General features: G+C 40.8%; 1 protein-coding gene across 5 annotated transcripts in view; it reads left to right on the top strand.

The window, feature by feature from the left end:
- Window positions 1-22868, top strand: part of zfyve26 (zinc finger, FYVE domain containing 26) — an 84715-nt gene that overhangs the window by 18960 nt on the left and 42887 nt on the right. For all 5 annotated transcript variants that reach the window (XM_088648905.1, XM_088648910.1, XM_088648908.1 and 2 more), the window contains 8 exons: window positions 4038-4112; window positions 5011-5162; window positions 9773-9965; window positions 10639-10902; window positions 11554-11673; window positions 14787-14951; window positions 16021-16254; window positions 19780-19885. In XM_088648905.1, coding sequence (XP_088505031.1) covers window positions 4038-4112; window positions 5011-5162; window positions 9773-9965; window positions 10639-10902; window positions 11554-11673; window positions 14787-14951; window positions 16021-16254; window positions 19780-19885 — 1309 coding nt within the window. The remainder of the gene's footprint in view (window positions 1-4037; window positions 4113-5010; window positions 5163-9772; window positions 9966-10638; window positions 10903-11553; window positions 11674-14786; window positions 14952-16020; window positions 16255-19779; window positions 19886-22868) is intronic.

Genomic DNA, 22868 nt, shown 5'->3' on the forward strand with positions numbered 1-22868 from the left:
GTTGTCCAGGCTGAGTCTCAGGATGGTCAAGAGGCGCGCTGCGAGAATGTCCTTCCCTTGGGAGCCTTTCTGCTCCTGGGCCATCCTGCCCTGGAATTCTTTAGAATAGTCTCGCACCCCTGGAATTCTCCTTAGAAGCTCTGTGTTGCCTGTTTTTACCTGGAGGAACTTCAGCTTGTTCATTGGCTGAAAGTTTCGTGTGCATCAGAGACCCACGTGGGTTACTCGGCTCTACCAGTCCCTGATTGGTTGATCAAGGTGAGATATGAGTCACTTACTCCTGACACTTAGGAATGCAGTCCAGATGTCCATCTGGCACTCCCTAGACAGATAGGTGCCAATGGATGACCATTGATCATGATAGCCAGGCTTAGCTAAGTGCATCCCCATTTGGGAGCTGTACCTTATCAAAAGAAAACATCTTTAAATCAGCCTGCATGAATCTGTGCAGCCACAGAGATGAAGAGAGAGATGGTGCCTCATTTGGGAAAGCACAGCAACACTTAATTCTGTCTTATTAACAAGCATTGCCGCTACATATCCCCCCTTTTTGAAGGTCACGAGGTCCTGAGGCGTTGTTGCCTTCAAAACAAAACAGAGTTAAGTGATGTCCCTTGTCATTAGAACATTAACCTTAAATGTCCACATTACTCTTCGAGAATTCATACCGGAACCAGCATTGGATACAAACATGATGAACAACATCTGGAGTATGTATAAACAAGTAGGAGACATCATCTCAGTCTAGGCATTACACATCAGTTCACTGTCAGTATCTGATACCTCTGTAGAAGTAACTTCCTTTCTTTTGACATGCTACCTTTGACTCATTCGTGCTACCCGGAGTACATCTTGATGTAAGAGTACAGCATTCAGAGTACACTGTCAGTCATGATCCAGCTACCCAGCAGCAGTGTTACAATAACACCGGTTCCTATTCCCAGCCCCCCGATGAACCACAACACCTGTGTTGGGCACCTGCTAGGGTGGTTTGGAGGTTTGTTCCATTAAAGCAAACTCAACTACCTGTACCTCTTCAGGGCTTACTATTTCTTGGACTTATATTGTCTGGTTCAATACCGTACAGTGAGTCACCAAGCTGTACTATGGCCTCCTCGGGAACTTGCAAGAAAACTGTTTGGTTAGGTAGCTGCATTATGCCTGTCACAAGTCATAGTGACGGTTAAATGTGGTGTGCTGACCAGCCATTTACTTCCCAGCTGCTCTTCATGGGGTTCGTTAGCAGCTTTATACCCTTCATGGGTGAATCATTTAGACACAGCCAATGGATAGCTTTAGTAGCCATACCCATCTCAAGATTTGGAACCAAATTCTATCTTGGATCACCTTCTGGGTGAGCTATGAGTGATGGGGTGGTTAACGTCACATAATACTCTACTGAGAAGAGTGGAATCAAGTGGGTTGGGAATTGTGCCATGGCTAGACTGGCTACAGTGGCACTAAACTCCCTTAACAGGTCTTGTGTCAACATTCTGGCCTGTTGCACACAAGCATAAACCCACTGTATGACACCGACAATCATGCCCACTGGGTGGGGGATGACATTCAACCCTGTTGCATAGAAAGTTGCCTGTAGGGTTTTCCCTAAGCTTTCCAGATTTTGCTGCTGTTGATACAGTCTGTCACTACCTTCTGGCATCTCTGACACCTGCCTTCTTGGGGCAGTCAGGGAGAGAGTGCCAGCAGCAAACAAACCTACCAGAAATAGCAAATGCACAACAGTGGCGGCAGCAACCAGTCCTCCCAAAAGTCTTTTGGGGTGGCTGATCCCAGTCATCTCCTTCTGAGTGACTGTTGCCTTTCTAAGCTGGCGCAGCGTGTACATGCTGTCTTTCTCAGTATGCCATGTGGCATCTTGGGCACCAACATCCTGGAAATCTGGGGAGATCTGACACAGCGGCTGATGCTGCTCCTCCATTTCCAGGGCATCTGCTTTTTCGATTTGTTCATGCCTGTGCTCTAGGAACCCTGCAGGGGGTGGTGCAGCGGTGGAGCATGCCTGACCCTCGGCTAAGTGGTCATCTGGAGCACCTGAGTGATCTGGGATTGTAACCCCATTCTCACCGTTCAGGTCCACCCTGCACACTTCCTGATTGAGGAATCCCTCTATCGGCATGTTTATAATCGTTTGCTGGGCGTGGGTGTAGGACACCTGCTCGCTCCCCCCTTTCCTCTCTAGGGGTTCAGGGAGCTGCCCCAGCACTGGGATAGCTAGTTCACGGTCTTTGAACTCACTATCACCCACCAGGCCCATGTCAGTGCAGGCGGGGATTCTGACACCCCCCTTTTCCATGTTCTGCACTAACAGGTGGGTGGCTTGACCATCCCGCTCCAGTCTGGCTGAACCACTGTTGGTCAGACTCAGACTGACAGACTGAGCTGGTGGCTGTAAGAAAACCGGGTCGGCTTTCATTCCCTGTCCCTTCCTGGAACAGAAGGAATTTCTGCAGGGGCTTCTGTGTTCGGTGGGCACTGTGTGAGCACAATCTGCCTCTTGGCCCCCCTTTCCTTCTGTACAGAAGGCTTAGGAGCCTTGACCTGTTTCCACACTTTACCTTTCTGGTGATCCACCAAAGGTTCCTCTCTGAGTCGCATGCCCTTTTCTTTTTCTACCCGTTTGAGCTTGCTGTATGACATCAAACACCTTTCAACCTCAGTGTCAATCAGTGTCTCACTGGGTAAGACATCTCCCATGGCAGTCTTGAGGTAAAAGCTTCTTGCTTTTCCTCTGTGTTTTACTGCCTGCTCTGTGACTTCAGGGGTAGAGTCAGCACTCGCTTGGGAGTGGCTGAATTCATCCAGGCAGGAACCCTTCCGCTCAATCAGATAGACTGAGGGAGTGAGAGGGGGCGGGTCTCCGCCTCCTCCGGTGGAGAGTATCAGCTCATTCACGCTTCCGGCAGCCTTGGGGAACGGTTGTCCCTGTCCTAATAAAGCTTGTTCAAGCCTGGCCTGGCGGGCGGCTACTGAATCCTTTTGTTCAGTCTTTTCTATCCCTTTCCCTTCCCCGGTGTTCTCACAGCATTTAGGACGCTTGGTGCAGCAAGCTTCGTGAACAGGTCGGAACTGTGGACAGCTGAATCACTATTCAGAACTAGCACTTCATCAGGAATGAACCGGTCTTCTTCCTGACCTGCTGGGACCCACAATCATCTTTTCTCCTGTGCACAAACTGTGCTAATTAAAGCCAACACTAACTAGCCGGTCAGTGAGCATCAGCAGCGCAGCGTCGCAAGCCGCACAGCACAGCCTGGCACCGAGCCAGAGAGCGCGGATTGGACAGCAACAGCCTGCAACTGTTTCTTTGAGTCCGCAGGAGATCTGAATCCCCAGAGATTGGATGAGTATTCAACTTCACTGCATTACTGCTTGAGAATTCAATTGTTATCCCAACCAGTTGATATCAATTTAATTCCTAAGAGTTATGTACTTGTTTTGACTATCTAATGTAGAAGTTATAACCAAGTTCATTTACAAAACGGTCTAAATGAATGATATACTTAACGTATGTCCTCTTGATATATGTAACTCTTTGTAACTGACTGAATATATACGTTTTGTATTCTGATAACCCTCTCGATAAGATCTGTTAGGTTTATATGCATATTCTATGTATTAATAAATGTATCCTCGTGTATTAGTACCTGTGTGTGTGCGTTGTTTGAGTTATATCGCATGGTTGGATTCTAAAGCCATCAAAAGAATCAATTTTGTGATTTACTGCTACAATTAATAATTGTCCCAGTAAATGCCCAAACCCTACAGAACTGGTGCCTTCAGAGAGCACACTACAGAAAGCACAGCAACACTTAATTCTGTCTTATTAACAAGCATTGCCGCTACACGTGCATCTCCTTGAAAAATACAGGTTCTTCAGATTAATTTGTATAGGTTACAACACTTTTTTTATTTATCTAACATTGTTAATACAGGGTTGTTATGTACACCTTATGTGCAGTAAATGAAATATTGAAATGTTTTCATCACTGTGCTGTGTGGTTGATTGTGTTTTGCAGAAGGGCAGGTCTGTGATATGCAGAAATCGCTTGCGGTGTCTGTCAGGCATGGAAGCATGAAGAGGAGAGTGGCAGGTAGGCACAGCGCTGTTCAGGCTGAATGGCAAGTGCTCCACAGATTTCTACTCCCATCAGAACCAGTACAGTATTCATACTGAACTGTTAGGAATTATTCTTGATTGTTATCAGATCCCTCTGAGCAGGAAACAACTTAATGACTAGTGATTGCTTTTGTTATAAATGTAGAAAATGGAATTGCTAAGAAACATATGATCAAAATTAAATAAGTGCTTTTGTTTAAAAATATGTAGTTTTTTTGCTATTCTTTAGGACAAAACTTTGTTATTCATGGGAGAAAGTAACCACCTGCTCTGAAGAACCTGCATTCCTCTGTAATTAACACTGAGACACTATTCACTACTGTGATATTGGTACACAGTTTTATCCGTTGCTATAACTGGGTGCTATCTGTATGGAGTTTATATGTTGTCACTGTGTTTGCATTAGTTTCCTTTGGGTGCTTTGGGTTCCTGCCACGGTTTCAAAACTGAAAGATAGCAGATAGCACCCAGGTCGAGAATTGAACCCACCGTGCTACCATGACGCCCACATTGGTTTAATATGTTGTCTATATTATATGTAGTCATAATGTATATTAGTACACAGTGAAAAAGTGATTAGGGTTAGGGACTTATAACTGAGCAATGTAATTAACCTAAAGTGCTTCAGTAAAATACACAACTGTATAAAACTGTATAATTTGGATAAAAGTGTTACTGAAATAAGTTATAGTAATAATTTTGTGCTGTTGCTATTTGAGCCCTATACAAGTAGTAGAAAATTCATCAATTGTATAAATGATAGTTGAGAAGAGAATGCGCTGTGGTGGGACTGTTAGTCAGCATGTTGCCAGAGGAAGTTCTCTAGCTGAACGCCTGTTTATCTCAACCCCCTGTGTCTGTTCTCCTCCCAGTTGGAAGTGCTGTTGATGCTGCCAGTCAGAGAGAGCCAGAGGAAACTGCCCTGGACACCCATCAGAGCCTGCTGGTTCCCATGATGCTCTCACCACCAGACTCTCTACTGGTTTCCTGCATCCTGAGGAGCAACTTTGCAGAGGGACACCAGGTACTGTGGTGTCTAGGAAAAGAAATGAAGAAACATGGTAGAAGCACTAGTACTGACATGTCCTGGACATTGGGCATGGACCAGAAAATGTCTGCACAAGTGTCTGTCTGTGTGGTATATATGGAATGCATCTTTACTGGTTCAGGAGGCCGCAATGACAAACTAATTTTTTAGGTTGGTAGAGTCTCCCAATGTAGTGCCAATTTATTTTTAGCTTCAACTCAGATCAGCCAACCACATTCATTTATGCTGTGGCATGAGGTCAGAAATGGAGTCAGGATTCAACAAAAGCACAAGGTGAGAATACTAGAATAGCTGGCAAAAAAGAAGAAACAATTTTTACAAAAACATACCATTATACAGATGCTCCCAGAACATGTAAAACTGAAGTCTATCTCCCCCCTCACAGATAGAAGAGAGCAGGAGAGGAGTTTATTGACGTATGGACATTTACATTAGAATTCGTATTCACGCCGATCCCTCAGGTCATACACAGAACAGCAGACAGCACAGTAAGACAACACCACACAATAGAGACAAACATAATAAATAGTAACAACCAGAACAATAAATACGCTGTAGAGAACAATAAATATGTGGTAGTGAAAAACAACAAAAACATAGTAGTCAATGCATAGTGGAGAGGTCCTACTGCAGGAGAGTAGAAGCTGTGCTTAAGCCTAGTGGTCCATGCTTTAATGGTGCAAGAAAAAGAATATATCCCATGTTTTTACCTTCTTTGGAGCCTCTGTAAGAGCAGCTGTATATCCACAAAAGGCTAGCCTGACTCATCTAAAGACCTGGAGGAAACTGAAATGTATAAGCTATTGCAGTGGTTCTCAAAGTTTTTGGACCAAGTACCACCCCTGATCAAACCAAAGCATCCAAGTACCACCTACAAGTCATCTTCTCATAGGAACCACAGAAAATCTCAATGACCAACATGAGCGCGCACCCACACACAAACATATCATACACATATAATAAAAAATAGCACTGCGCACTTACCATTTCAGTGAGAGGGGTGAGCCTGTTTAGTCGAGCAAAGCAGATGTGAATTCATTGGTTTAGCCTTGATACAATTCACAACTTTGACAGCAGAGTCTAACAGATTTTAACAGATGCTGCAGTGCGTCCACTTCATATCTGGAGCAACCTCTCTAATTGGTGCAACTACACTGCTGTGTCTGCCTGTTATCGCTCTAGCACCGTCTGTACAAACTCCGACGCATTTTTTCCAGTCGATGCCATTCTCTTCGATAAATTCATTCAGAAGCTGAAATATATGCTCTCCTGTAGTTCTTGTTGGTAGCGGCTTACGGAACAGAAAGTCCTCATTGGAGGTGCCCTCAAACTCATATCTAGCAAATTTCCCCAAATCAACGGCATCTACAGACTCATCTAATTGCAGTGAAAAGCATCTGCTCATCTTAATGTGCTCCATCAGCGTACTTTTGACATCATCTGCCATATCAATAATTCTAAGAGTGACTGTGTCATTTGAAAGGGGCAGCAGGTCGAGCAGTTTAGCAGCTTTTTCTCCACACAATACATCAGCTCTTTTGCCAATGGTAAACAAAGTTCTTCACAAATAGTGTGGGGCTTACCTGCTTTAGCAATCCGCAAGCTTACATTTTTCCCTCGCTTTCATTTCCGGAGTCCGTCTCAGAAGTTAAAATACGTTTTTATTTAATGCGCAAGGGAGCGAAACACAGAGATGCTCGGTGTATTTTTCTCAAATTAAATTAGAACAGTCCTTAAATATTTTTCTGTTATCTATTACACTTTCCTGTGCTAACAAGATTGGTATTGTTCCAAAATCATGCACATTCTCCTACCTCCCTATTTGCTGGAGGTTTTTTTAAATACAGTTAGCCACTTACATTTGTAGCACACATTCCTATACAATGGTATAGAATTACATAGTAGCTCAAGTACTTGTGTCCACTCAAGTATTAGCGCGCACTGTATCGTAATACGTAGCCTGTGTATTTGACACATAAATTCATTTTATTAAAATAGAAAATATGAAAACCCGTCCCAATTTTTCAGTGCACACAACAAATTTCCAGGGTCATCTGGTATAGCACCTGTGGGCGCTCTGCGTACCAGCAGTGGTACGTGTACCATAGTTTGAGAACCATGGGGCTATTATAATTGAATTTTGAATCTGCCCGCTTCAGAAAAGCTGATCTAATTGGTCAAAATCGCTGTCATTCATCGTATTTTCAGCCAACCTCTCATGTCCATCATATCAATCCGCAATCTTCATGCGGCTTTCCTGTGTTGTAACAAAGCGCACGATCGTTGTCATCTGTTCGATTCTACTCACGTTGGGCGTAGAATCTAAAATTATTGAGTAGTACTTAGCTGATTTGGGCATCGTAAGAGTTTTGTGCTGAATCTGGGAAGCTAGCATTGCTATGATTTCATTTTGAATTCCTTTACCCACGTGCGTTTCTTTAGAAGTTACTCTGCTAATTTTAAGATCACTGTATTGGGAATTTCTTTTCGCATACCCCAACTTACTTTCCATGAGACTAATGTGTTCAGCCATAACGTTATCAAAAAGGCCAATCATCTCTATCAGTTTCAGAAATTGCCATTATCGTGCTCAAACAGTCTGTCTGTGATACCACGGAATGCTATATTTTGCATGGCCATTGCTCTTACTAGTCTTACCAGATGTTGCAACACTTGCTGCCAATGCATTGTTTCAGCTAATATTTTCAGTTGATATTGCACATCTACAGTGTTAAGAGATGCCAACCTTGTGTCCAGCTCTTTCCATTTATGAAAACATTCTATATGCTCATTCAACTTTTCGTGGGCGCTCAAGATGCTTGACAAATTTTTCACATCTTTGACACCGTCTTTTGCCAGAAATGATTTTCTCTCACTTTCACGAAAAAGTCTACAACAAAAGCAAAACATAAGATCCTTGCTAACTGAATAAATGAGCTATGGCCTCTCCAGTTTCTCCCCATTTGCTAAAGTCCAACTATAATTACAAGTGGAAAATTTTCTTTGCCCGCTGTCCCTGGGAAAATCAAATCTTGGTGTGGTCCCTTCTGTATCAAAATATCTCGAAGTCCTTGGTTAATTGTTGCTGGCCACTTATCATTTTCCTCAGCTTGTAACGTTAGCGGCTGGTGGGTCTCTTGTTTTGGACAAGACGCAATTACTGTCTGCAGTTTCTTGTAACAAGCAAAGTTGCTAGCTGAATCAGTGATTTGATGATGTGATGTTGACAGATTATCATCCGTGCTAACTGAGTCTGACTCTGAGGCAATGTATTTTAAGAATGAGCCTTTCTGTTTGTGGAGTGCCTGCTCTTTTAACAGTCTCCTCTTTTTGCATTCACAGTTGGACAGTTTTGGTCATTTTGACATGCTGCACTTTGCTTTGCACACGAAAAATCTCTCCAATTGATCGAAATTGGTGCCAGTGCCACAGGCTCGAGGGTGGGAGGCACAAGCCAGGACTGATGTATTTCTTGGCCATTTGGAGTGATCAAAGAGAGCTTGTAGGATGACGTGGTCTGCAGTCAAGTTTCTAATAAGTCGCAGAATAGTTTGAAATAGTACTGTAACGAACGGCCGGCATACAGGTTGTATGAGCCGATTGTAGCGCGGTGCTGTCACTGCCCTCCCCTGCACATAGAAGAGAAGCTGGCCGCTTGGGCTAATGGAGGTCTCCTTTAGCTCAATCGGCAAGTTCCCTGTTGAGTGACCCTGGAGGCCTGGGTTCGATCCCATGCGGTGAGGGATGAACTGGGGCGGAACCCGAGCTTGTTACAGTACATTTAGCCGCCCTTGCTCAAATGCTGCTTCAGGCAATTGCCTAGTTCGCCTATGGACAAGCTGGCACTGCCTATAATCCAGTTGCCATAATCCTTTGTAGTCATGCATGGTAGTATTTCTGTACCATACAGTGATACCACTAGTGAGGACACTTTCTGTGGTGCTGCAGTAAAAGTTCATGAGTAGCTGCTTCCCCATACCACATTTCTTTACGAACCACAGAAAGTGCAAGCGCTTTTGTGCCTTTTTCAGACTGGCTATAGTTTTGTGAAACCAAGCCAAGTTGATGGAGATCTGCTGACCGAGGAATCTGAAACAGCTGACATTTTCCACTGCTGTACCCTCAGTGCTGATTATGGTGTGACTCCCTCAGGGTCTCCTAAAGTCCACAATGGGTTCTTTTGTCTTGTAGACGTTCAGGGCCATATTGTTGTCAAGGCACCACCTCACCTCAGACATTTGGGACTCTGGTCTAGTTTCTCATGATGTCTATGTTTGTGAGGAATTATGTACACAGAGAATTTCAACAAATAATTCAGTGGTTGGACATTTTATATGCCATTTTTTTATTTTCCCAGATAGTGTTCCAGGAAATTTCATTACCTTCTCCAGACTGCCATGTTTGTATAAGTGTTAATCTTTTAAATTTGTGGTCTGTCGCGGTTTTTTTGTTCTGAAAAGGTGACCGGGGATATAAAAGCATTCATTGAATTTGTTGAGTTTCAAATTTTAAAGCTTTCCTCTGAGTAACCTCAGGTGCTTTTTATGTCAGGTTTTTATAACCAGTACTGGTCCATTAACCCGTAGGTGGCTCAGATGTTTGGCCTGGAGTCGTCAGTGTGTTACGGGGAGCTGTTGTTCATGGAGCGGTACCAGCAGGTTCTGGATGAGTTGGCCCAGGTGGAGCAGAAGATCGAGAGCCAGACAGCAGAGGGCTCAGGGCGCAGGGTCAGTAGTGGGCGTTCCACCCTGCAGGCCATCGGCAGTGCCGCTGCAGCTGGTAAAACCATACTCTTCACTACATTTTTACTACTTTTAAACTTCAAATATTTGTGGTAAGAAATAAGAAACAATAGTACTTGATGTTACTACCTGTTGTCTTGTTGGTGGTGGCATCTTACTGTTATGTTGCAGAGATGATCAGTAGTCATGGTCTGTAGAATTGTAGAACATTTCTCATGCAGTCTGAGTAAGGGAGCCTGAGTGAGACAGTCTGGGAAGAAAATGCTTTAAGGAGACAAGTTGAGGACTGGCTCACTGGTGTTCAATGGCTAGTGATTGTTCAGGGGACAGCAGAGATTCATATGATTAGTGTAGTACCATAAGGATGTGTATTAGAACCACTTAATTAAGTAGATAATTTAGATTGTGGTGTAGTTTGTAAACTTGTCAATATAGGATTATGCCAAAATAGGATTAATAAACACTTTAGAAGCTATAAAGGAAATTCAGAACAATTTAGACCGAACTTAAGTCTTAATACCAATTGAAGGATGCTACAAGTTTCCAAGAAGAAACAAAGAAGTTTTTGTTCCAGATTTAGACATTTAATTTCTATAATATTAAGGAAACACATGGCAGAAAACTGTTTTTCAAACCAGATTCCATAATGCCAAAAGGAATTTCCAGCTATGACATCTGTTCCTGAATGTTTTCTTGGGTGCTCTGTGCAGGCATGGTGTTCTACTCCATTTCGGATGTGGCGGACAAGCTGCTGAGCTCCCCTGGGAAGCAGCTGCCCACCCTGCAGGAGAGCTACTGGCTGAACAACATGGTCCTGGAAGCCAAGAGCCCCCTCAGGGGGCCGCTTGATGAGCTGAGCTCGCCGGGCATGGCAGCCTTTGACCTGGCTTGCACTCAGTGCCAGCTGTGGAAGACCTCCAAGCAACTCCTGGAGATAGCAGACAGGCGGCTACACAGCAGCCTGGAGAGCAGAGGTATACACTGGCTCTTCCAAAAACAAGAGCAAGCTAAAATCTTCTCCTGGAGCATTGAGGTTCTCAAATGACCAAATTTTGTTTGTAACTTGTTGAATTTGACCATTTTGTTTATGTTCCGTTTTCCTTTTCCAGTGTCAAGAACATTTATTTACAAAATGAAGAATTCATTCATGATTTACAGTTTATCCATGATGTTATTCTTGTCAGTACTTTAAAGCAAATCTTTGTATCTGTACAACTGTGCATTATAATTTAACCACAGTTATTCACTGTGACTTCAAAAACAAATCATGTATTTTTCTTTCATCTGTGTACTTAAAATTCATATATTTACTCCAGAAAAATAAATAATTTTGTCCTGTTTTGCTATTGGACCTTTTCACATTCAAGTTTTTAAGGATTAATAGACAAGCAAAAGTGTCATTGTCCAGGTATATATCCTGAGAATTCGCCTGGTGATGCCCAGAGTGGCTCAGCACAATCATTTGGGCTTGTGCTCACATTCACAACACAGACTGCACTGGGGTAAATGGAAATGATGCTTTTTACTAAGCCATAAAATCCTGACATAAATGTCCTCCTGCCTCAGAAAAACGTCTGTCATGGCAGGAGTTCACATTGTTATATTTTGCTTGTTAACTAATGCAGGACTGAAAGCCGATCACACTGTCACCCACCCTGAAGGGCTCAGAGGGTTCCCAGCAGTGCTGCAGCAGATTGGTAAAATCCTCAATCACACACCTACTGCTAAAGGTCAGGCAAAATTGGGTAAGTCTGGGAATGGCCAGTCTCAAAGTTTCACAGCTGAGCCCATCGGAGAACAGTTTGTATGTCCCCCCTCACCTTTAATTTTGTTGTGCCCTGTCTATCACTGATGAAAAGAAGCAAAATTAAAGTTTTGGAGTGGCCTAGTCAAAGTCCAGACCTAAACCCAATAGAGATGTTGTGGCAGGACCTGAAATGAGCAGTTCGTGTGCGAAGACCTGCCAATGTTTCTGAATTAAAGCAGTTCTGTGAAAGAAAGAGTGGACTAAAATGCCCCCATGGTGATGTGAAAGAATTATAGGAAGCGTTTGGTTGCAGTTCTAGTAAGGTGGCGCAACCAGTTATTAAGTGTGAGGGGGCAATTACTTTTTCACACAGAGTGTTGGAAAACTTTATCTAATAAATGAAATAATAATAATAAAGTGTTATTTGTTCACTCAGGTTTCCTTTATCTAATACTAGATTTTGTCTAAAGATCTGAAAACATCCAGTGTGACAAATATGCAGTAATAGAGGAAATCAGGAAGGAAGCAAATACGTTTTCACAGTACTGTATGTGGTCTTTGGCAAACTTCAGACAGGCAGCAATGTCCTCTGTTGAGAGCAGTGGTTTTCTCCCTGCTATCCTCCCATGAACACTATTTTTTATTGTTATGTACAAAAATAACATACAATCATCTTATACACAGATGTATCAACAAACATGGGCATCTAAAAAAATCTCAACTAGTCACACTATATCAAATTTAAAATATGTTTTTGCAGGTTTCTCCCCACATCACCTGCAGTGCTAAAACAAAATGGGTAGTCAGCTTTAGACTCCAGACTCCCCAGCCGCAACCCCTTACCAGACAGATCTCCCTTACCATTAGCCTCTCAAGGCCTCCATGAACACTATTCTTGTTCAGTCATTTTCTAATAGTTGATTAGTTGGGAGTGATTACATTAGGCGAGACAAGAGTTTTCTGCAGTTCCTTGGTGTTGCTTGTTGTTCTTTTAACTTCCTTGGTGATTTTCTGGTTGGTTCTTGGAGAGATTTGGGTAGGACAAACGCTCCTGGGTAGAGTCACTATTGCATTGAATTTTCTCCTTTTGTAGACTGTCTGTCTGACAGTGGATTGGTGGAGCCCCATATTCTTAGAAATGGTTTTGTAACAATTTCCGGACTGATGAGTATCAGTAACTCTTTTTCTGAGGTCCTCATAGATTTCCTTAGATTATGGCATGACTTATTTCCACACACCTGTATGGTGAAGACCAACCTCACTCTTTCTGGTCTTTATATACTGTAGGGTGGGGCCTTTGAAACTCAGCTCCCAATATCTACCTAATTATTTAAACAGCTTATCCTAATTATTATTATGAAACTAGGGGTTCACCTACTTTGTCATATCCCCTGTACCTAATTACTTACTTTGTTTCTTACTTTGAAACAAATCTCATTTTGCTTTAAGAGACATGTAATCTGTTACATATATGATATACAGTATGATATGTCCATGAAAACTGTTTTTATTTCAAGAAGGCTATTGTTTTAAAATTATTACATTTCCATATTTATCTTTGAGGTTCTTAAACTTTTTATATGCACTGTATGGTGTTAACCATGTAATTGCAACTAGCAAGTTGGTAGGAGGATCAATGTGCATCTAAAGGCTTAGTAGCTTTTCAGTAGGTGAAGCTCAGAAAGCTTACTAAAACCTAGATAAACTGCAGTAAAGATTTTACAGGAAGAGATCACAGCATAAGAAGATGGCAATCGCATAAGAACATTAGAAAGTTTATAAACGAGAAGAATATGAGGCCCATCGGCACACAGTAGTCGTAATTGATCTAAGGATCTCATCAAGACATTTCGTATTATACCTGTCTGAATCATTGATATAAATTGTTTTAAAACATAGCAGTGGTCCTAGTGGTACTTATTACAGTGTGTGCATTCATCCCTTATCTAGTCTGTTTTCTATTAATCTACCCTTTCTAAACATGTATTACTCTTAAGTGCTTACTGTTGGAAGAATTGTTATATTTTATTTACCTCCATATTGTTCATTTGTCAGCTCAATTTCTGTTAATATGGTTCAGCCCAGAAACAATTAAAATCAGTAGTTGTACAAAGCTTCAGATGTGAAAATATTCAATGGTTAGGTACCTAGAAAATTAGTAAAGTTTCTTTTGCGTTCTTCGAGGTGAGATGTACAGCTTCTGAATAACATTTCTTGTTTCCTTAAGTACAAATCATAGGATATAATCTGGTTTTGGGGATGTGTTAATCTTGGTTGCTTTTAGTTTTTAAAACACTTCTGTCTCTTCTGTGCTACTACTATTTAATAAAGTGTTTTTTCCTCCTACTTCTCATTCTCTATTTGATTCCATCTATTGTATTCCATTTACATCTGTTAAGCTCTGTCTCATTTCTTTAAAGCTTGCTTTCCTGAAGTTGTAAACATTTGATTTGGACACAACCTGTACAGTTTCAAAGTGTTCTTTAAAGGGTATTATATCAGGATCCCAGTTCCCTGATGGTTCTCTCATCCCTGTTTACCCCTCTCTGTCTTGATCAATGCATGCATTTCCTGTTATAGGTGAAACAGTCATTAATCATGTCTACCATTTCAGTTTATTTTACTGATTTTTGTATAGGTCCTTCCTAGTCTGTGGGGAAAAGTTTAAGTTTCCCATAAAAAAAACTCTTACTACTTTTGCACATAAATTATTTTATTAGTTCTGGTGGGGAGCTACGTCCGCATGCGTAGGCTGCAAAGGAACAAATAATAGGTTTATTCCATGCTGAAAAGAGAAGAAAGAAAACGCAACTTTTCGGCCGTGGAGCCTTCTTCAGGTGTGAACGCTCACACCTGAAGAAGGCTCCAAGGCCGAAACGTTGCATTTTCTTTCTTCTCTTTTCAGCATGGAATAAATCTATTAATTATTTTATTATACAGTATTGGATTTAAATTAACATCAGCATTTGGTGCTAATATTATAAATGTGGAGTCAAATGAAATGAAAAATAAAAATATATATAAAACTCTTGCCTTCCTTTTCTCTGCCTGTTTGAATTCACTTGACATCCCCTTTGTGTCATTCATGTTTTGTCATCTGTGCTGTTCCAGAGGGTAGTGAAGAGAAGACCTGGAGCCCATTCAGCTGCAGTGCGGTGGAGGTGTTGCTGAGCTGCTACCCATGCTTGACTGAGGAGGGCATCACTGCGCAGCTCCTCACCACACAGCGGCTTGAGCAGGTTGTGCACACCCTGGCTGGTGCTGCTGATGTCACAGGTCAGTCCCCTCTTCGCTGAGCATGGGACAGAGAGAGCACTGAAAGCTGCTGATAACCACAAAATCCCAATTTGTAGTGCTGACACTGAAGTCACAGTAGGCCTGAGAACCAACCTTGCCATGTTTAGAGTTGCAAACTTTACAGGTCCACAATGAAGCAGATAAATTTTTTTGTGGCATCTTGTTGCTTGGCTTTAGGTATCATATTTTAAATTCCTGCTTGTCTGCAGCCTGCACCATTGATATCCTGTTCAAGCAGATTGTGTCCTTAGAATCTTTGAAACAGGATTCTTAAATCTTGCTTTATCTGCCCCATATGGTTCTCACTACTCCAGTGTAAGCAAGTAGAAAAACAGCAGTGGTGTTTTACATCTGGCTTGAATGAGTTGCTGAGTTAAGAAACACAGTAGCACTGTCACTTAGGACAGCCTATGTTTTAGTTTTGCTGCACACATTTGGGATGAACAGAAATATAGCAAGTTATTACAACCTTGTAATTTAGATTCCCCTTTAATTCAATTAGTGAAGTTGGTATTGTTTATTACTTCTGCTCTTACTATGTTTTGGAGCTGCTATTGTATAATGGTTGCCAAGCATTACCCAAGTGGGTGTATATGTGAAGTACTTTGTCATCCTTTGAGATGAAAAGCTTTATACAATTACAAACAATTAAATTAGAATCATTTCTATTTAAATTCCAGTAGTATAGTGTGGTACTTATTCTATAACATACTGTATTGTATCTGTTCATCACCTTACTTGTAATCTCTCCTACATTTTCCTTTAAAGCACTGTATTCACTTCTGATAATGGATTGTCACCATGTTTTCTGATTTTCATTCCACCCTGGACTCTTAATAAATCAGTTGTTCACTTAATTGGTCTCTATTACTCCCATTTCCAGGTTTATTACTAATAATAACGTTATAGCATATAACAGGAGGGAATGCCTTGGAGCTTTAAGGAGTTATTTGGTAGTCTTTCTGAAGAGCTGAAGTTCTTCCTGTCCAGGGTCCATGATTGTGAGTGCATGTGTTCCTGTCATGATGATGCTGTCTCTGCCCCACAGGGGAGATGCGGGGGACGGGGCTGCTGGGTGCTCTGGTAGAGCAGGCCAGCCTAAGGTTGGCAGAGCTGGAGGCCCACCCTGTACGCTCTCAGATGAAGCAGCTGCTCCGCTCTGTAGACCAACACTTCCAGGTCCAAGAGAGTGCTGCCCACAGCGTTGATTATATACGCACCTTCTTTGACTACGTCAACACACTGGCTGGTGTCCTGGTCCACAGCCAGAGCTCAGAGTCCGGTAAAATATTGCCCCTTCACTCCAGACTCTAACTTGTCACTGTCTTACATGTTTAGTAGCAATTCAGTGATGCCACATTATTGGATTCAGAAATTCAGACAGGTTTATAAGATAAATACTGTATTTTTAAAAAGTCTAATTTCACAATTAATCTTCACCTAAAGGAAGACAAATGCAGAGCAAGAAAGGTGCTCCACTTTCTCTTTTGACCAAATCCATTTGCTCTTCAAAGATTTCGAATTTAGAATACAGTGCCTTGCAGAATTATTCAGACCCTTTAAAAGTTTTAAGCTTTTACAAATGATACACATACACATTTTCCAGTCAGTATTTTTATTGCAGACTCACATGCTCAAACAGAATTTTTTTTAAAGAAAAATTATTTATTTGTCAGCACGTATTTAAAAGAAAGTGGGGAAAAAAATGAAATGTTCTGCTTGCTTAAGCATTCAGACCACTGTGCTTTGGTAGCTCTAAGTTCAAACACATGAAAGAAATTGCTCTAATTAGGATATAATTGCCTTACCATTGGCACCATTTGCCTATGTAGTGACTATCACATTTACTGTATAGAAACTCCAGTCTGTTTAGGGACCTTTGGTCAGGCTGTGAATCTTAAGGAATCTGAAGGAAAGGTATGAAAATGAACACTAAAGAGCATTGGAGATAGAGATATTATTAGGAAAAAGGTTACAAAAAGTATCAAAATGTTTGTATGTCCATCCCAGTGAGCACTGTTGGCTCAATATTCAAGAAGGAAACTTGTGAAGTAAGCCATTTAGAGGCCAACAATTACTTTGAAAAACCAACAGAGATCAGTGGCTAAGAGTGGAGTAACAACGGTCGACTATATCAAGAGCTCTATATTACACTGGCTTGTATGGGAGGGTGGCGAGAAAGAAGCCGTTACTCAAAAAGAACCATTTCAGATCCCATCTAGAGTTTACCAGGCATCATGAGGGTGATCCAATTAAGATTTGGGAAAAGGTTTGTGGTCAGATGTTTTTTTTTTTTGTGGTCAGAGCTTTTTCAAATTTCAGTCAAAATTCAAAGCACAAACCTAACACTGCCCATGTCCCAAGAAACACTATTCATGCAGTGAAGTATGGTGGCAGCAGCATCATGCTGTGGGGATGGTTTGCATTAGCAGGGACTGGGAATATTGTTAGAATTGGAGGAAAAATGCTTGGAGCAAGGTACAGGGAAATACTGTAAGGGAACTTGTTTTAGTTTGCTTAAATATTAAGCTAGGGAGAAGATTAATCTTTCAACAGGACAATGATCCAAAGCACAAGGCCAAAGTAGCCTTGTGGCACAAGAATAAAAAGGTGAATGTCCCTGAGTGGCCCAGTCAGAGACCTGACCTCCACACCATTAAGAATCTGTGGCACGATTTGAAAATTGCGGTCCCAAAGTGCTGTCCAAGAAACTTGAAAGAGCTAGAACGAAATGCCAAGAAGAAAGGGGGAAAAATCATTCCTAACCAGTGTGCAAAGCTGTTAGACACCTACTCCAAAAGACTTAAAGCTGTTATTGCAGTAAAAGGTGGCACTACCAAATGTGAATGTGTGGGGTTTGAATACTTATGCAAGCAGAACATTTCAGTTTTTAAAGTTCTTTAAGATATCTGTTGACAAATAACTAATTTAGTCATTAAAATTTTCTGTTTGAGCATGTAAATGTGCAATAAAAATACTGATTGGAAAAATAGTGTTAAGTATCAGTTGTAATCCAGCAACATTTGAAAACCTTTGAAGGGTCTGAATAATTTTGCAAGACACTGTATAACGTTCACAAGCTTTTTTATGTCTAGTATAAACAATGGTTGTAATAGCTTTTTTTAATAAATGGTATTGTTACAAATGGAGGGTTACAAAAATAGAGAAAATCAGGAAATAACCAAGCAGATCAGGATTAGTCAATAAAAAAATAAATATTTATTCCATGCTGAAAAGAGAAGAAAAACAACGTTTTGGCTGTGGAGCCTTCGTTGGGTGGGCACTATTGACACCCAAAGAAGGCTCCACAGCCTAAATGTTGTTTCTTTTCTACTCTTTTCAGCATCGAATAAACCTTTACCTGTTCCTTTGCAGCCTACACATGTTGTCAAAGCTACCTACGTAAAATAAATATAAGCCCCTACTTGTAAATCATTTCTCCAAGTACATACCTGAGTGGTTGGTATAAGTAGAGGCATAGGAAGAGGTGCATTATTTGTTCTCTGCCACAACTTTGGTGAACAATTGGTTAAATAACTATTAACAATGGCAGTGAAAGACACCACACTACACACAAAATAAAATATCAAACACAACTTAATGTATTTATAAGTTTACAGAAAAGGCATTTCAGAGACTTATATCTAGACCACCCAGAAAACCCCAGGCTGCTACCTAGTATGTGAATCTTAATGCCTACAGAGGCCTTCTAAACCAAACAGAGTACAATCTACGATTACATCTCTCCCTCTCTAACCCGGATCCAACTAAGAAATGGGAGCCTATCTTCCTACTTTAAAATGCATCCACTAAGCAGGAGAGACAGTTTTAAACCAAAAGATTCTTCACTCAGAACACCAAGTTCTCTAAAAGCCATAGAATACCAAGCTCTATTAGCAAGGTTCAAACTTAAGCAGGGAGAGCAGGGACTCTTGCCTGGCACAAGCTTCAAGTTCCATCTGTTTCTGTCTCCTTTCTCTTATGTGGCCTGACCTTCTTTTCCCCTTTTCTCCCGTCTTTCCTCTACCTTGATCTGATCTTATATGGTCTCTTTCTGGACTGTTGATTGACACTTAATAATTTACCCAGAACTGAATTAACTATTTGAACCAAGGTACACTTTAGGATTGCTTTGATCACAGAGTCTGGATCCCCTACATCTCAGCAAACCTGTGTTTGCATTCCTGAGCAAATGGGATCAGCTGAGAGGGAATGGGTGTTAGGACTCTGCAGCTAGTTCTTCCTAGAGCTGGACTGGGCTGGCTTTACCAGACTGTGAGCCTTTTCAAGGTTTAAAGCAGCTTGACAATACATTACACAGGATGCTGTAGGTGTACTGAAGTGTGTTCCAGTTTGTGGACAGGAGGGTGCATGGTGGCTCATATTTCCTGGTTTAAAGGTGAAGAATGTGTGCTGCCGATGAACAGGAGAAGCTTGTTGACCCGGGGCTTACAGGAGGCATTAGTACCTCAAGGTGTGAGGCACAGTGTAATGAACACTTTGTCATAACAGCTGCAGGTAGTGGCTGACCTGAGAGTGGTAGAGAAATAGTGAGTAAGAAGGTTGAGAGAGATTTTAGGATTTTCATGAGAAAGTTGAAAGAGGGAGCTTAAGAGATATTACAGTGTTTTAAGAAAATTTAGATTATAGGGCAAGTCAGATGAACACTGTTATGTATAGCAAAGAAAGGATAATTAAAGTGTAGACTAAGAGAAAGTTATAATATAGGCCTCATAGAGTGAATCATGAGGCATAAGCCATGTGTATCCAATACAGTTGTAATGTCTCTCTCTATTTCTGGAAGCAGAGCTGGCCTGTGAGGTGAAGCTGGGGAATCCCCTCCTGGTGCTGCAGCAGACCCCATCCCAGCACCTCACTCACTTGCTGTTTGAGAGGCAGGTGCCCCCAGACAGGTGGGTGAGAGCAGATCCCTTGCTTCTTTTGCTGCTACTTCCTTTCTGTCAGCAGGTCAACATTAATTTCCTTTCTATTATGCTGGAAGCAGCCAGTCTTCACATGAATATCATATTTTTTCCCTCCTGGCCATTTTCATGTTACAGACTCTAATATGGAGTAAAGAGCACTACTTGTGTTTGTGGTAGAATGCAAGATTTGTTAAAATCACTCAGTAAATTGCTTAAAAGATATAATTACTAAAAAATATGGGAACACTTAAATCATCGTAAAAGTGTCCTAAATACAGATGCAGCCATTCAAAATGGGTGGGGTATTTCGCGGTATACCCCGGTGGACGTGTCGCATCAAAACTCAATATCACGCAGTATCACGCGGTGTATCGTGTCATTTGACGTCATGCCAGAAAGTGTCCGGAATCACCTTGTAAAACCACCAGGAGAAGCCAATAAAGCTTAACCTCTCATGTACAGCATTTGAGCTTTTAAATTTAAACTGTGTATTACAGCATGTTAATCATCAGTCATTAAAAAGTTGGTATATTTTATGAAAGCAAGATTGCTCAGTTGGACAAAAGTACACAACCTACCTTTAACAGAAATATTTATGCATCAAAGCCTTTACCGAAGATATTACTAATAGTATTAATTATGAATGACTTTGGACAAGCTGTAAACTCAAAGTATTACGCTGGTCCACATTCTTTCTAACCGTCATTTTAAACAAAAATACTTTTCGTTTTTTTCTTTGACAAACACCACAGCATTTCGTGGATCTAACTCACGAGGACAGGACATTAGCTAGCCAATACAATAAAGGAATGACTTTTTTTGCTAATTTCTTTAGCACATTTGTACAAGCACTTGGAATCTGTCCAAGCCCTACTTTGTCAGGCATTTTCTTTTACTGCAACGAACATAAAAACTCCCTTGCTTTTAACAGAGCGTTTCATAATTTCTAACTACGAAAATGATTTAAACTGCGACACTTATCATTCAACCAGAGCTCAAAATATCACAAGGATCCTCAAGAGCACATCAAAGACTGTATTAAAAGATACTTGTATCAGATACATGAGAATCCAGACTTTTTTATCAACGCTTTCTTTTCCGTATACCAGATATTATGGAACCACTTCAGAAGGGTGTCAGCCAGTCAGATTCCAGGAATCGGTACTTTAAAGAAAAAATACACACCGGTATTCCATTTCTCCCTAAACATTTTAAGCATCGAAGTCTTTAACTAACATGTGAAATAGCATGTAAAAAAGTTGTTAGTTTTAAGCTTTTCTGCTAATATAATATGGAATAGCGTATCTAAAGAAATTAATAACGATATGATTATATTTGTGTACTGCGACAGGACTGTGTAGGGCTGTTTCGCCTCTCTCTTCGTGTGACTTCCCTAATAGCCCACTGGTCTAGGTGCCTGATTACTTAACCTACAGGTTGTGTGTTCAAATCCAGCTGGCGCCGTGACTTTTCTTTTAACAAACATTTATTTGAAAAAATAGAATAGTAATATTATGGACAATTAATTGACTTTTATATTTCTAAATATCACAACATGATCGAAAGTCATTTTAATAACAATGAATAGTCATCTATGCGTTACAATATAAACATTTATATTGATTTAAATCGTGTTTTGATTTAAATCGCAAACGCGTGTTTAAATATATGTGTTTTTTGATTCACAATCAGACAAATGCAACATAAATTGATATTTTGTCTTCTAAGTATCTTAATAAACTTTCAGCATAGCTTTCACCCCATTTAGATTTATTTTTCTTGGGATCTTGGGATCAAACGTGGAAAGATTAGATTGTAATTGTTTTTATTTTTTAAATACATTTTAGAAAAGTGTAATCTATACTAAAAAGCTGTACACCACCTGCTATAAAGATACATATTGTAATACTTTCGGGCTCGGATAGGACAGACACAAGAACTCAGACTTGCGGAGTTAAAGCAAGTTAAAGCCTTGATTTTATATATCACCTTTAAAAGTGGCATCTCAAAGCAATACAGATTACAAAGTAAATACCCAACACTGATTGTACCCATCTGTCATTCTAATAAAGCACCTTGAATTTAATTGAATTGAGAGAGAGAGGGGGGGGAGGGCGAGCGAGAGAGCACAGCCAGGACAGACAGGCAAATAAGATACACTCCACAGACATTCACAACAGCGACATATCATAAAAAAACGTTTGCACATATTGTTAAATTATTACTTGTTTTTCAGGAAGTTAAAAATACACTTGAATTACTTATCCAGTCTCTTGAAATAAAATTATTTTTCAAGCAATGCAACTAACGTCGGGCAACGTGTTTTTTTAATCCAACATTGACAGCCTTAAATCTTGTCAGTCAGCTCTTTTTTCTCTATTTGAATTGTGGCGATTCAAACAACTTGGGATAACAAGTGGTCTCAAAGTCACCGAGCTCACAGAGCTTCAACAACAGATGACAATTTCCTTAGTCCTTCGTTAGTCTTCCTGAAATTGTCAGATTATGAGTGAATAAAAGCATTTTATTAAAAACACGTTTGTGTTTGTTTGGGAGCTATATTATGTATTTTTTATATGTAAGATATAATGATGTGTTCCTGCTTACACATCGCACGACTTTTAAAGCTAGAAAAACAGGTTTCAATTCACATTATCTGGCGAGCCTTGTTTTGTCAAAGGAAAATTCTATTCTACTCTGAGAATGTAGGGGGAGGAAGAATGCCCGTGGTCTTTTCACTTACTGCAATATTATGGACACACAATTGACTTAAGAAAAAAAAAACTACTTTTTTTTTTACAGCTGGTACAGCACCCCACCGCGCCCACACGCCAGCATTATATTCTCATGTACGGGTAGAATATGTTCATTGTCTTCCAATGAAAGAAGGGTTCCTTTCGCCGTAGTCGGGAGACATTAGAAGCTTGCCACGCCCGGACTGTTACACCAATGCATTAGCATGTTAAAGCGA

The sequence above is a fragment of the Lepisosteus platostomus genome, chromosome 10 (assembly GCF_059453375.1).
Source record: "Lepisosteus platostomus isolate fLepPlt1 chromosome 10, fLepPlt1.hap1, whole genome shotgun sequence".
Taxonomy (NCBI): domain Eukaryota; kingdom Metazoa; phylum Chordata; class Actinopteri; order Semionotiformes; family Lepisosteidae; genus Lepisosteus; species Lepisosteus platostomus.